The sequence below is a fragment of the Megascapheus bottae genome, chromosome 26 (assembly GCF_031878675.1).
Source record: "Megascapheus bottae isolate mThoBot1 chromosome 26, mThoBot2.hap1, whole genome shotgun sequence".
NCBI lineage: Eukaryota > Metazoa > Chordata > Mammalia > Rodentia > Geomyidae > Megascapheus > Megascapheus bottae.
The window spans coordinates 13,675,955-13,690,689 of NC_143534.1; the positions used below are offsets into that span (position 1 = coordinate 13,675,955).

Below are 14,735 nucleotides of genomic sequence, written 5' to 3' on the forward strand. Positions count from 1 at the left end.
CTTTTCCTCATGTCCCATTCCCACCCACTTCATGTTGTACAGATCTATGAGAGGAACCATGAACAGAAAAGATGGGGAATATATATGAGAACAAGTAATGTGGTTTTTGAAGAGGAAACATAATTTTTAATTGAGATAAAGTTGTCTATTTTTGCTTATCTACAATGGATGCTGATTGTTTCATTGGGCTGAGTTATATACTCTACAGAGGTCAGAATGTAGTATATGGGAAGTACCAATGATAGAGATAATGCAGACCCAGTTTCGGTTCCAGTAACACATATCACATAGCTGGAAGTGGTGCTGTGGCTCAAGTGGTAGAGCTCTAGCCTTGAGAAAGCCTAAAGACAGTGCTCAGGCCCTGAGTTCAAGTTTCAGATCTGGCAATAAATAAATAAAATCCCATGTAGTTTGATGTGAAAATATCCAATAGTACTGGATGTGGTTGTTCACACCTTAATACCAGCTACTTGGGAGGATTGGGGTCATAGGTTAGCCCTGGATAAAAGTACAAGACCCTATATGAATAGTAACTAAACAAAAAGGTCTGGGAAGCAAAACACAAACAATGGCCTTTCTCTCAAAATGAAAAATAGAGCTCTGTCCTTGGGCATTTTGCTCTAGGCTGGAGCTCTACCCCTTTAGCCACAACACTACTTCCAACATTTTTCTATGTCTGTGGTATGGAGGACTACTTCCAACATTTTTCTATGTCTGTGGTATGGAGGAATCGAGCCCTGGTCTTTGCACATGCTAGGCAAGCACTCCACCACTAGGCCAAACTCCCAGCCCCAGAATTTATAATTTTTAGTTTAAGTAATTGTAAGAATGAAATGTGAATTTTGAATCCAAATGAACAGGGTAAGTGCACAGAGTGTATTTAGTGTGTGGGCAATCCTAGTATTCTGGAGGCTGAGAAGGGATGATCCCAAGTTTGAAGTCAGTATGTGCCACACTGCGATTTCAGAAGGCTGAAGGCTACAGAGCAACACCCTGCCTCAAAATTTTCCAGGGCTGAAAGTAGAGCTCAAGATACAGCATTTGTCTACCACGTGTAAAGAAATGTGTGGGCTCTATCCTAGCACTGTAAAAGAGAAACAGGAAATTTAACTTTGAGTCCACTAATTTGGCCTAGCATTAAGGTTCTAAATTACATGAATGGTATTAAGTTAGCACAGTTAAGGAGCAAAATTTCTATATAATCTGTAGGTTTATTGTGGCTCCATCCACTTATGTGCTTGCCCTTTGTCTTCTAAATTTTTCTTTAAGGAGATAGCACAATCATAAAGACTTAAACTGTTAATACATAGTATACACTAGGCAATAAACATCCATGTGTAGCTACAGAAATGGTGCAATTATTCAAGTTAAATATTTTCTAAAGGCACTCCTCTGACAGAGTGAATTAGCTGTAGGAGGAGTCATTTATTGGATTTCAGGTAGTTACTAGGGATACCCATTTGCAAGTAGCAAATCTAGGAAACAGAAGAGAGAAAAAAGATGTCTGTACTCATGAACTCGCCCACTATAATATGTAGTGCTAAGTAATGCCCGTCTGCCTGGCCAGGATGTTGGCATTCCCAATGAAGGAGCTGTTTTTCTTCCTTTGGATTGTGTACATTTTCATTTTTCCACTGGGTCTGCGAGAAACAGAAGCTTTTCAATGTGGCAATGGGGTTTCCTTGCCTTCTGACAACGTGTGTGACTTCATGGATCAGTGTGGGGACAGCAGTGATGAACAGCAATGTAAGTGTCCTCCATTCTCCAGTTTCAGTTACCTGCCCCTCTTCACACTAGGCAATGCTGAGCCATCTTGGACAGTCACCTACACTTCTTCCACTTGGATGGACATTATTGTGCATGCATTCACTGTTAATTTATAATGCATATATTGTTTAATAAAGATAGATCTATTCATTAAATTACTTCAATATCAAACTCTAGGATCTTAACTAAATGGATTGCATTTTAAGGATTACTGATTATAAAAGAATGATAAGCATAAATGTAGCTTTAATGACCAATTTTTGGTGAAGGAAATGAAAAAGAAACTCATTAACATAGCTGAAAATGCTAGGATTGGAATTATAAGCTAAAGTTTGAATTTAATGTGGAAATATTTGAAACATTTTTTGTTCAGTTATGGGATACTATCCTGTGATTTGGTACTGTGGAACACAATGCTGTCTTGCATTTGTGATTTCAGCACAACGGAAAGAACCTTAGGTTACAGGACCTGTATTTGAGGCCTGGATGAACTACTTAATAATTGTTTGATTACTAATTGCATGATCTTGAACCTCTGTGTTTTTAGTAAAGATCATGAAGTGAGAAAAATAAGTGTCACAGGTGGAAAAGCATGTCATTCTTACTGATATGGCATTGGGGAACAGGAAACAGATTATGAAGTCATAGATGGATGACATGGATGTTTGTAGTTTCAGTTGCAATATGAATATACTACAATTCAGCAGTGGTGACTGGGGTCATTCTTACACACAGTAACCTTTTATATGTGTGTGTGTTGGTATATGTGTATCTGTATGTATACATGTGTGTGCGTGTTTGTGTTACTGGGGATTGAAGCTAGAGCCTTGTATATGATATACAAAGCACTGTACTACAGAGCTATACCCCTAGTCTGTAAATGACATTTTTTTCTTTCATTATCTGGATAATGTATAGAGTTGTTACAGTTACATTCGTCAGGTAGTAGGTGCATTACTTCTCACACTTTGATACCTCTTCTCATGTTTTTGTCCTTGCTTCCATCCTCCACCCCCAATCATCTTGTTTTAACCCCTTCCCTATTTCAAATAAACAAATAAACATATATACAACATACCAGATAATGAAGTCAGATACAGTAACAACATGAGATTAACCATAAGGACAAAAAAGAGAAGAGAAATACTGCACATAGTACATTAAGAACAACAATAATACAATATAAACCTCTTGTTTCCATATCCTAGAGTTTATTTTGAAGGTATTTCTATGAATGCATTATTGATTCAATTAATTATTGGAAAACTCACTCTATTACTCTAGTTCATTCTACTCAAACTTATATTTTCTACCTCTTATTTATACAAACTGACAATGTTTATAGAATTCTCTATTTTCTTCTCCCAAAGTAAGTTTCTACATATTTAATGTTCTTTATTGTCTCTATTCTTTTTTTATATTCAGACTTTCTTATATGAAAACAAGAACAAGGGTTGCTGAAAAATTTCTTCTGTGTAGAATGAAACAGAACAATGATTTCTCTCCTATAGTTAAAGATTCCACCATGCCTTTCATCCTTAGAAACTATTAAATATAAACAACAACCGAGGGCAGGGATTCATTTGTAGTTGTCTGATTTTCCCCAGAGAGGCTAAATGTGGGTGTGCTTCACCCTGCTCTGGACTGTCTGGGAAAGCCCTCATTGTTCCCCAGGGAACTGCAATCAGGGACCACTCAGTTAGTTTGACAAGAGGTGCCAAGTCCCCTCCATTATGAATCTCTGTGAAGCTTCCTTTAGCACTCTTGCTGTGATAACATGAGTGGTCTTGCTTCAGAGGAAAGGTTAATATGAATAAGGAGAAAGCCACAGAGTGGGAAAGGTCTCTGTTGCATGAAAAATTCTAATAATTCCCCACCTCAGAGGAAAGTGAAGGCACAGATCTGTCGAATAAACACATTTCATTTTAAATGTTATACTCGGAGGTCACCTCTTGGCTTTTTCACTTTCCATTTTCATTTCCTGAGAAGTTTCCACTTTGGCATTTTATTTAAAAAGTAGGCAAGAAGCTGTAGATAAAACTGCAATTCACTTTAAATTGTGAGCTTCTTTTGTACACCACACTAGGGGAAAATGTTGTGAAGGAGTAATGGTGGACACGTGATTTCACCCACGAGAACTGGGACGTTCAACTTACTGATTAGAGTTTCTTAAAAGTCTAACTTCAGAATGACAGAAAAGCAGCCACTGTTTGAAAAAAATGAATTGATGTAGGCTTTCTTTAAAGAAATAGGTTAGTACGTAAGACTTTTAACAGCATTAGTATGAAGTTGAATTTCCTATGTAACTGATGTTATTTGTTAGTTTGTGTGTGTGTGTGTGTGTGTGTGTGTGTGTGTGTGTGTGTGTGTGTGGATGTTACCAGGATTAATCGCGCATTTGCTAGGCAAACTATTATGGTTTTGTCTTTTACATTTCATTTTTAGTTAGCTAGTTGTACAGAGGGTATCCAATTCAATATGTCAGCTTATGAGTACAATGCATCCTGAGTACAATGTCAAGGTTTGGTGGAATTCCTGGCTGATGTGTGGAATAGAACAGGGCCAGATTCTCCCCTTTTGGAATACTTTCTGACATAGGCTCCTCTGGCCCGTGGGAGTGGACTAAGGTGCAGAGGGGAGAAAGGCAAAATAGCTGGCCAATGGGCTATGCTCCTGCACCACCACGGTTGGCTACACTCTCTAACATCATAGTTCTGCTGGCTAGAATGAAGACTCCCTTGATTTGAGCTACACAATTCATAATGAGTCCCATTGTCATTTTTAAACAAATTTTTAGTCTTCTGTAATTTCTCTGATGCATCCCATGGAGTGAGACAGATGTAGTCAGTCACTCTGGGAATTACCTTAGTATGGTGTGTATTTGCTGGAGGTGGGATTCTGCCTCCCACTGTTTCCCAGTGTAGAAATCCTGGGCTCACCATCATCTTTTGTCTGTGGTATGTGTTGGTTTGAATGAGGGCACACAGTAAAACCAGACCCCCCAAAAAAGCTTAACCATTTGAAGTACAAAGACTTTGCTTTAGTTTTTGTTAATAAGCGCTGTAGTATTTTTATTGCGACCAATTAGGTACAAATTATTCTGAAGATCATGAAGCCTACTTTCAACAGTGTGATGATATATCACCTGTAATGGGTTCCTATCACTGAAAGGTTGTCAAGTTACTTAACATTCCAGAAAGCATCCATAGATGATTACTTTTGCATCCCAAAGTTATTGTTAAAAATTGCAGTTTCATATATTCATTTTATAGTTAAATTTACTATAACTCAAAAGAGAAAAGCAGATTCCATTAGTTTGATATTTGTCTCCCCATTACATATTTTGCCAGAATATTTCTATTAACTTAGTATTTTATATGAAATAGCACAGTCTATCTGCATAATTTGATGTGAAACAGTTTTGAGCTATAATTTCATTTACATTTTCAAATTGAGGGACAAGCTCAAAAATATATTTATTTTAGATAAACATAAGTTATCTGCTAAATGTAGAATTATCTTAGAGGTATATTTTTAAAATTGTAAAAGTGATAATGTTTAACTAGATGATGTAATATGCAAAAATGCTTCTTTAATACATGACAAAAAGTCAACTAATGGGCCAGAAGTTTGGCAGTGGTAGAATGCTTCCCTAACATGCACTAAGACCCAGATTTGATTAATTGGTACCACATACATAGGAAAAAGCTGGAAGTGGTGCTATGGTTCAATTGTTAGAGCTCTAGGCTTGAGAAAGCCCAAAGACAGTGCTCAGGCCCTGAGTTCAAGGCCTAGGACTGGCAAAAAAAGTCAGTTATTTTTTAAAGTAATTGATTCATTGAAAGTGCTTGAAGCTAATGGAGGAATAGAGTAAAATGTATGAGTTTGTATGCAGTATTTATTTTACTATTGCAGTGAATGTAAAATGTTTTATGAAACAATTGACAGAAATATTAAAAAATCTTACCACATAACTCACTTGATAAGGTCAGAATTTTGTAAACAATTCAGGAGCTGTGGGTTTAAGAGCAGACATTTACTTATTATAGTTCTAGAATCTGGGAGTGCCAACTTTGGGGTGCCAGTGGATTTGATATCTAATGAGAGCTCCTTCCTGGTGTGTAGATAGCTAGCTGCCTTCCTGCCAAGTTCTTACATGGCACTGAGATGATTTGGCTCTTCTTTCTCTCTTCTTTAAGAACACTAATTCCATCACAAAGTCTCCTGCCTGATAACCTCTCTAAGTGGCTTCATCTCCAAATACTGCTACATTAGTGAGTAGGGATTCAACATGAGTTGAATATATACTTATTTAGCAGTTATCATGACAGAAATTATATATGAAGAAATTTAAGCGCCTATCTGAAGAAAACTAGAAAAATATATAGAAAAAGACTCGTATGAATCCTATGCTTCCTAATAGAAGGTTTCAGTAGTATATCTTTATATACATATATGAACATTTACGCAGAATAAGTTTATATGTTAAGTATATCCTACTACTAAACCTAACCATGATAAAGTTTGCAACTTGGTAAAGAATCTTGCAAAATCATATTGAAAAGCATTACTTTTGGCACATTGATACCCCTTCTCATGATTTTGTCCCTGTTTCTCTCCCCCCAACCCCTCCCAATCATATTATTGCCCCCCTTCCCTTCCCTATTTCAAATAAACAAATAGATGTATATACAATATACCAGGTAACAAAGTCAGACACAGTAACAACACGAGATTAACCCTAAGGGGAGGGAAGAGAACATGGTACATTAAGAACAACAATCACACAAGATAAACTTCTTGTTTCCATATACTAGAGTTCATTTCATTTAGTCTCATCCTATATGACTTTATGTACATAGAGTTCTTTAGAGCAAATTCAAAGTAAGTAGAATAGCCGTTGACTGGTTTGGGAGAAATGGGGTAGTACTGTCTACTGGATATAAAATTTCATTATTGCAAGATGGAAAATTCTTGATTGATGGTAGTAATGGTTCTATAATATGATTGCATTAAATATCAGAGAACCATCCACTTAAAATGGTCAAAATAAGTTTAATGTAATATATACTTTATTAAAGTAAAAAGTATAATCTCCTTGTTACAAAAAGCCTCATAAAAGTTTGAGGATTTGAATGTAAAATGTACATTTGAATTTAGACCAAGGAAAACTTGAGAAAAATGGTGGTACTGCTTTTAATGTTTTCTACCCTGCCTTCATCCTTTTCATATTTTTTGATTATTATGTTGTGTTCTGTCTTTGGAAACTCTTTGTTTTGATGGTTTGTCTATACTGTATTTTCTTGAGTCCAGATCAGTTCTGGATTATGTGTTTATTCATGCCGTTTCATCAGAAGTGTGTACTAAGCTGTTTCTTGGATATAATTTAATATTTTTCATTTTGGTATGGTACAAAAGGTTGAATCTGGAGACTTCTCAAGCAATTCTTTAATGAGAAAATTTTGACACTGTACAAGCCTTCCAAATTCATTTCAAAGCACAATATCAAGCCAAACTCCCTCTTTAACTACAGATCTGACCTTTAGGATCATAAAATTGGAAGCGAAACTATGAGCTTCACAGGTGAAAAAGCACAGGAGTTCTGCATGTAAGTTTCTTGTCATCTCCTTGCTCATTTATTGCTCAGCTGTGAAGTCCACACAAGATGAAGATGACGGTAAACTGTACTCTACACGGTGGACAGATTTCAGCAAGGAGTTTCAGATCTAAATGAGGATATGTGCCATAGGAAATTACAGAGCAAGCCAGCTAAAGTTTGAGGAAATTTACTCAAAGGTTTTAACAATTATGATTCTGTATTGTGAGAAGAAGAATGCTTAGAAAAAGCTTCTGATACATTTTGAATCATACAACAGTTCATGATTCCTTTTAAAATCAAAATTAGCTGAAATTTTGTGTTGATTAGATTCATTTTTGTACCAAAGTGAAACTCTGTTGAGTCTATTCAGAAGAAAAAAATACTTTATTTAGCTATTTTTTCCTAGTGTTAATGCTTCCAGAAATCACTTTGGTTACTTTATATATTTAAAAGAACAAAGAACACTGCAAATAGACATTACCTAAGCAATTATGTGGCAAGATAATTTCTTGGTTTTCAAATGTTTCTCATCTAGGCAAAAATGTACACACACACACACACACACACATATACACACACAATTGCGTACATGTAGTGGTAAAATAGAGTACTTCATAATTACAGATCACTGAAATAGTTGTCAGGAACTAAAACAAAACTAAAAGAAGGTTGCACATTTATGTAAATAGCATAGCCAAACAGATTTAAAAACAGAAGCACAGTCATGCATTGCTTCATGACTTCAATTCATTCGGAGAGATTTCATCATTGGGACATTAATTCATTTTGAGAGATTTCATCATTGTGACATTATAGAGAGATGTAAAAACTCAGATTGTACAATCTGCTGCACAACTAGACTATATTATAGTTATAATTCCATATGTAGTCTGTCACTGACAGTAATTTTATTACATACTATATGATTCTATCTATCTATCTACTCCTTAAGGAAATTGTAATTTTAACCTTTGAATGATTCATAAACTAATAAAATTTCTTTGGTCTTAGATAAAATGATGTCAGATCTGTAAACAATAGTTTCCTCAGGGTGGGTAAAGCCTCTAATAGGTATTTAATTCTACATCTTTGATAAAAAACGGGGCAGTAAATTACAGTTGAGGGTTGGAGCCCTGAGAGCTACAGTTGTAGATTCCAAAAGAGAGAGTTCCATCCTGGACCCCAGCACTCAGTATGTGGCCTATTTTGTGCTTAATATCTATAAGACATTGTCTGAGTGTCCTCCTGCTTAAGATGGTAGCAAATGCCTGCTTTATTAATAACGAAGCAGATTTAGTTCAGTTTATTGAAAGGTTATATTTCTAAGTTAGCTTTGGATTATATCAACAAAGTGTGGCAGATATGATTACTACTGAAATATTTTTATTGGAAAAGATGGTGAAAGATTATCTTCTTGCAGTCAGAAACAGTATTAGTCTATTCATGCCCACTATACCTGCCAGGGAAAGAGGCAGCTGTTTAAAGAATACTATCCATTCAAGCCCCAGGACTGGCAAAAAATATTGTCCATTCTCTTTATGGTCTATAGTTCAGGAAGGAGCTGTCTGCAATTGAGGGCATGTATCCTTATAACATGACATTTGCAAATGTTAGAAATGGTACATGGTTAATTATTAGGAGCAATCAACTGCTCAAGCTTTTTTTTAGTCTTTTGGAAGTCTGAGTTTATTCTTTTTTTACATATTTTATTGTAATTATTAGAAATGTTACATTATATTCACCAGATAGAAGGTGCATTAATTCACATACATTGATACCCTTTCACATGTCTTGGTCCCCATTTCCTTCCCCCTCACTCCCATCCCTCATCTTGTTTTTCCCCTTCCCTATCCAATTTCAAATAATCAAATACAAATATATCCAAAATATCCGGTAACAAAGTGAGATACTGTAACAATATGAGCTAACCAAGGGACAGCAAAAGAGATGAGAGATAACACAGTACATTAAGGACAACAATCATTCATTATATGGCTTATGTTTCTATATCCTAGAGATCCTTTCATTTAGTGTCCTAATATATGGCCTTATGTATCAAGGTTTTGCTCTATTATAAATCTCTGCTAGGAGAACCCAAGGTTTCTACTGATTATGACAAATGAGGGAAACCATTGAGCCTAAGTTCCTTTGAGTCTGGCTTACTTCACTTAATATTATTTTTTCTAAGTCTTTCCATTTCCTAACAAATGGGGCGATGTCGTTCTTTCTGACAGCAGCATAGAATTCCATTGTGTATGAATACATCTTGTTGGTCCATTCATCAACTGAGGGACATCTAGGTTGGTTCCATATCTTTGCTATGGTAAATAGTGCTGCAATGAACATTGTTGTGCTCGTGGATTTAGTATGTCTTTGTTTCTGTATGATTAGGTAAATGTCAAGTAGTGGAATTGCTGGGTCATAGGGGAGTTTTATGTTTAGTCTTTTGAGGAACTGCCATACTGCTTTCCATAGTGGTTGAACGAATTTGCACTCCCACCAACAGTGTAGTAGTGATCCCTCCTGGCCACTTCCCCTCCAGCATCTGTTGTTATTAGTTTTCTTGATCCTGGCCATTCTAACTGGAGTGAGGTGGAATCTTAGAGTTGTTTTGATTTGCATTTCTTTTATGACCAGAGATGTGGAGCATTTCTTCATGTCTATAGGCCATTTTTGTTTCTTCTTCAGAGAAGACTCTCTTGAAGCCTTTGGCCCATCTTTTAATGGGATTGTTGTTACTTAAAAGGAGATCAGTTTTGAAGTGATTCAAGTTTTTGAGCTGTTGATATATTTTAGATATGAAGCCTTTGTCCGTTATATGGTTGGTGAAGATCTTCTCCCACTCTATAGGCTTCCTAATTTACTAGCTATGTCCTTTGCCATACAAAAGCTCTGCAGTTTAATGCAGTCCCACTTATCCAGCCTTTCTCTGGTTTGCAAACCAACAATTTAATGTCACACCTTAAGCTCTTGGAAAAAGAGCAACAAGCCAACCCCAATCCCAGTAGAAGGAAGAAAATTATTAAAATCAAAGCAGAATTAAATGAACTATAGAAAGAATCAACAAAACAAAGAGTTTGGTTCTTTGAAAAAATCAACAAAATTAACAGACCCTTAGCAAATCTTACCAAAAGAAAGGGAAGGGAGCATACACAAATAAACAAAATCACAGATAGGAATGGTAATATCATGACAGAAATTTCCAAGATTCTGAGTTAATTCTATATAAGTCTTTTGATTCATCTGTGTCCAGAATAAAGAACATTTGTTGTGATATAGAACATCAGGCTTTTTATCAAATCAGTGATAAGATTTGAGAGGGAGGAATGTACTTAATTCAAGAGTTATATTCCAAGGATGATTGAATTTCAGGACAGGGGTCTCTGTGAATTGATCATCTCTGACCTAAAATTTTTATGTTACTTTTTGACAGGGATCATAAAATTGAGTTGAAGATGTAAATTTAATAATAATATTTTGTGCTGATACTGCAGCTTGAACTCAGGACCAGGTTTTTGTCTTTGAGCTCCTTTGCTTCAGGCTAGTGCTCTGGCTTTTTTGCTAGTTTCTTTGGAGTTTCCTGCCTGGACTGGCTTTGAATTTCTAGCCTCAAATCTCAGCCTCCTGAGTAGCTAGGATTACAGATGTAAACTACTGGTACCCAGCCAATAATAATTTCTTATAGTTCATGGGACAGAAGAATTGTAAATTATTTTTATATACATAATGTCTTTGAATTATAATAGCAGTTATTTGTGTCAGGCAAGACTGGATAGTACTATTCTAATCTACAAAGGAAGGGAAGGGTTAATAGTGATTACATGACTTAGTCAAGACACCTACTAAAAAGAAAAACCCAAATCAAAGTTAGATCCTGAATAATCCAGCTTCATGTGACATACTTTGTTTGGACCGCATACATAGGTTTGTATGTGTGAGTATGTCACACATACTTTCTGATAATGCCATATGCAAAATGCTTTATATTAGTAGACTTAAATTTGTGAAAAATATCCTTATGTTAAACTATATCTGTCATTTGCTGCCTTTTTCTCCTATTGTTTTGTTTCTTAAGAAGCCAAATAAGGTTCTGAAAGCTATTTTTTCCTCCCTCTATAGGTTCAAACTATGAAAGATGTGATTTTGAGGATGGTCTTTGTGGTATGAAACAAGATCCAAATCTGCAACGTAGTTGGGTAAAAAGAAATGGGGAGACTGGTTTTTCACCTCCATTTTCTGATCACAAAGGTAACATATCAGGTAAATGCTCTAAGTTTATTTTATTAATTCCACAATATATTTTTATTTTAAATCATCAAGTTTTTAGTTAATATATATCGCTTGTACAAGTAGGAGATTTCATTATAACATTTCCATATGTTGAAGTGATCATATTTACCTTCTCTATTCTCATTTCTGACCTTCCACATCTCTTACAACCAGACTCCAAGCATCCTTTCCATTTTTAACTTTCACAAGAAGGGCAATATGTAGGAATCTGGCTTATTTCCCCTTAACATGATGATCACCAGCTCCATCCAATATCCTGCAAACATGCTTTTGTTTTATGGCTAATATACCACATTTTCTTTATTCACTAATCTATTGAGGGACACTGAGGCTGTTCCTATTATTGAACACTATTGTAAATAGTATTGTGCAAGTAAATATTCCCAATTTGATTTTGCTTAACAGATCTTAGTTGTCTGATGCGTTCAAGATTTATTTTTCAACATAAGAATTTTTGAGGGCCAGGAGTGTGGTCTAGTATAGAGTGCTTGTCTAGCATGCCTGAAGCCCTGGGTTTGATTCCTCAGTACCCACCCCATATACAGGAAAAGCTGAAGTGGTGGAGTGCTAGCTTTGAGAAAGCTCAAGGACAGTGCCAAGGCCCTGAGTTCAAGCCCAGGAATGGCAAAGTTTTTTTTTTATTTTGTCTACTTTGGTTTGAATTTTATTTTATTTGAGTTAACTGATCTTCTTGAATCTGATATGTATGTGTTCTGCCAATTTTAGAAAGTACCCTTTTATTTATGCAATTATTTTCCTGCACTGTTTTTGTCTCCTTTTTTGATATGTGAATCATCACTTACTAGTGTGTGATTACAAAATGATTAAAGTCTCGTCATACATTTTGACCCTCTTTTCTGTTTCATATGGGACAATTTTAATTGAACTGTGTTCAAGTTCTATGACTTCTTTTATTTTGCTAAGAAAGACTTCCAGTGATTTTCTTTTAAAATCAAGTAGTTCTCAACTCTAAAATTCAAAATCAGTTCTTTAAAAGTGTTTCTTACCTTTTCATGCCTTATAAGCACGTTTTCTTTATTTCATTTCTCATTGCTAGAATAGTTTTTACATCCTTGACTGTACCCTCGCAGAGTTACCCTCTGTTGACTATCTTTTTCCATGGTGTGATAACATAGTTTCCATTCTTTATTTGTTGAAAAGTTTTACATTATATCTTGGGCATTATGACTACTGGTATTAGAGAGTCTGTTTTATATTCTAGAATATTTTTCAGAATAATGATTTGTTTAAATTGATTTGCATAGATTCAAATAATAAACTTTACATTGTTTATGTACGGGCAGCAGTCCAAATATCAACTCAACTCTTTAACTCTTAGCTCCCAGAAGTAATTCCTACACTTGAAGGTTTCAGTTTTAGTCAAAGACTTGACTAGAATTTCTTTATAGAGTAAAGGACACTTGTATCCCATCTCTCCTTATTTGTAGAATTCTCTTTCTCTGTCATACTTGGCTGTTCTAGACTCCTCTTCCAAGTTCCCAGCCACCAGATTTTCTATCTGACTTTTAGACATAGACAGCAGCTATAAAGTTATCCTAACCTCAGTTCAAATGTTGAAGGAACATGTCTAACTTATTCTGATCTCTTTGAGGTAGACTATTCTTTTAAAAATAGTTGTACGTGCTGGGCTCCAGTGGCTCACACCTGTAATTCTAGCTACTCAGGAGACTGAGATCTGAGGATAGCAGTTTGAAGTCAACCAGGGCAGGAACGTTTGTGAGACCTTTATCTCCAATTAACCACAAAAAGCTGGAAGTGGAGCTGTGACTCAACTGTTATAGCCTTGAATACAGACAGTGCCCAGGCTCAGAGTTCAAGTAGGACTGGTCAAAAATATTACACATGTTGTTTAACTTTAAAGTCCTCTGAAGTCTGAACTTTTAGATTTTTCTTGTTCTTTAATGTCGTTGTTATATTCACCACCAGGTTCCTATCTGAGTGAAGTCTAGCTTCCCCCTTAATTAACAGCTCTGTCAAGGGCAAGAGCCTCATTGTTATTCTCTAACAGATGGCAGGCTGCATTACACAGTGAGTTGTATTATTTTGTTAGGAAGAACCTAAAAAAGATCAAAAGTTCAGAAGAGAACCCACATTGCTCTTCTCTAGATCATGCTTCTTCAGCCTTTATAATCTGAATATGTTTATTTTGAAATTAATGAGTGAGTATTCATTTCTTCCTCTTTCTGCAATTTTAAGAATTTTGTTGACTGTCTGCTTTGCTCCATCCACATCCTGTTCTAGGACCTGCAGGTTTAAAGGTGAAGAGAACACGGTTCTCTCTAGTGATCTTCCAGTCTAGTGGTAGAGGCATAAACTTTATGCTTATGGCTATATATGTTGAGCAAAAAGCCCATATGACAGCCTTCTCATGGCCTTATACATATTTAGAAAGTCACATGTGTGATCGATTGCGTGTGTGTGTGTGTGTCTTGAAGATAATGTTTGAGAACATCCATATTGTTCCAAGTACCTGCATACTTCTTGTTTAAAGGTCCAAATAGTGTATTTTTTAATTTCTTTTTTATTTTTGGCCAGTCAGGGTCTAGGACACTGTCCTTGGGTTTTCTCAAGGCTAGGGTTCTACCACTTGAGGTACAGCATCACTTCCGACCTTTTCTGTGTATGTGGTACCCAAGGAATTGACCCAGGACTTTGTGCATGTTAGATAAGCATTCTACCACTAGGCCATGCTCCTGGTTTCCCCCCTATCTTTTCTTCATTTCTTAGACCACGTCTGTGTCCCAGTTACTCTAGTCTGCCATTGTGTAGTGAGAATAGCCATATATAATAATAATAAAACATTTTTATGCATAAAGAATTTATAATTAACTAATATGAATGCTACATGTTGTAGAATATTATTCTTTTGGGTTCTTTTTTGTTTAGTCATGATTTTGCCATTTCAACAAATAAAAATCTTTCTGATCTCACAGAATATATAAAAATCAGGTAGTGACTAGGACATGATACAGAACCAGTTTAACAACTTCCAGCTATTTTAGTAAACAATGATCAGATATTATGCCTAGCACATTACAGAATTAGAGATTCGAGAATA

General features: G+C 35.7%; 1 protein-coding gene across 3 annotated transcripts in view; it reads left to right on the top strand.

The window, feature by feature from the left end:
- Malrd1 (MAM and LDL receptor class A domain containing 1) overlaps positions 1 to 14,735 on the top strand; it is a 361,316-nt gene that overhangs the window by 39,183 nt on the left and 307,398 nt on the right. For 2 of the 3 annotated variants that reach the window (XM_090318992.1, XM_090318991.1), the window contains exon 3: positions 11,486 to 11,626. In XM_090318992.1, the coding sequence (XP_090175118.1) occupies positions 11,530 to 11,626 (97 nt within the window). In that variant the 5' untranslated portion in view covers positions 11,486 to 11,529. Of the gene's footprint in view, positions 1 to 11,485; positions 11,627 to 14,735 lie in introns of those variants that run through there. The other variant, XM_090318993.1, reaches the window with a different exon arrangement.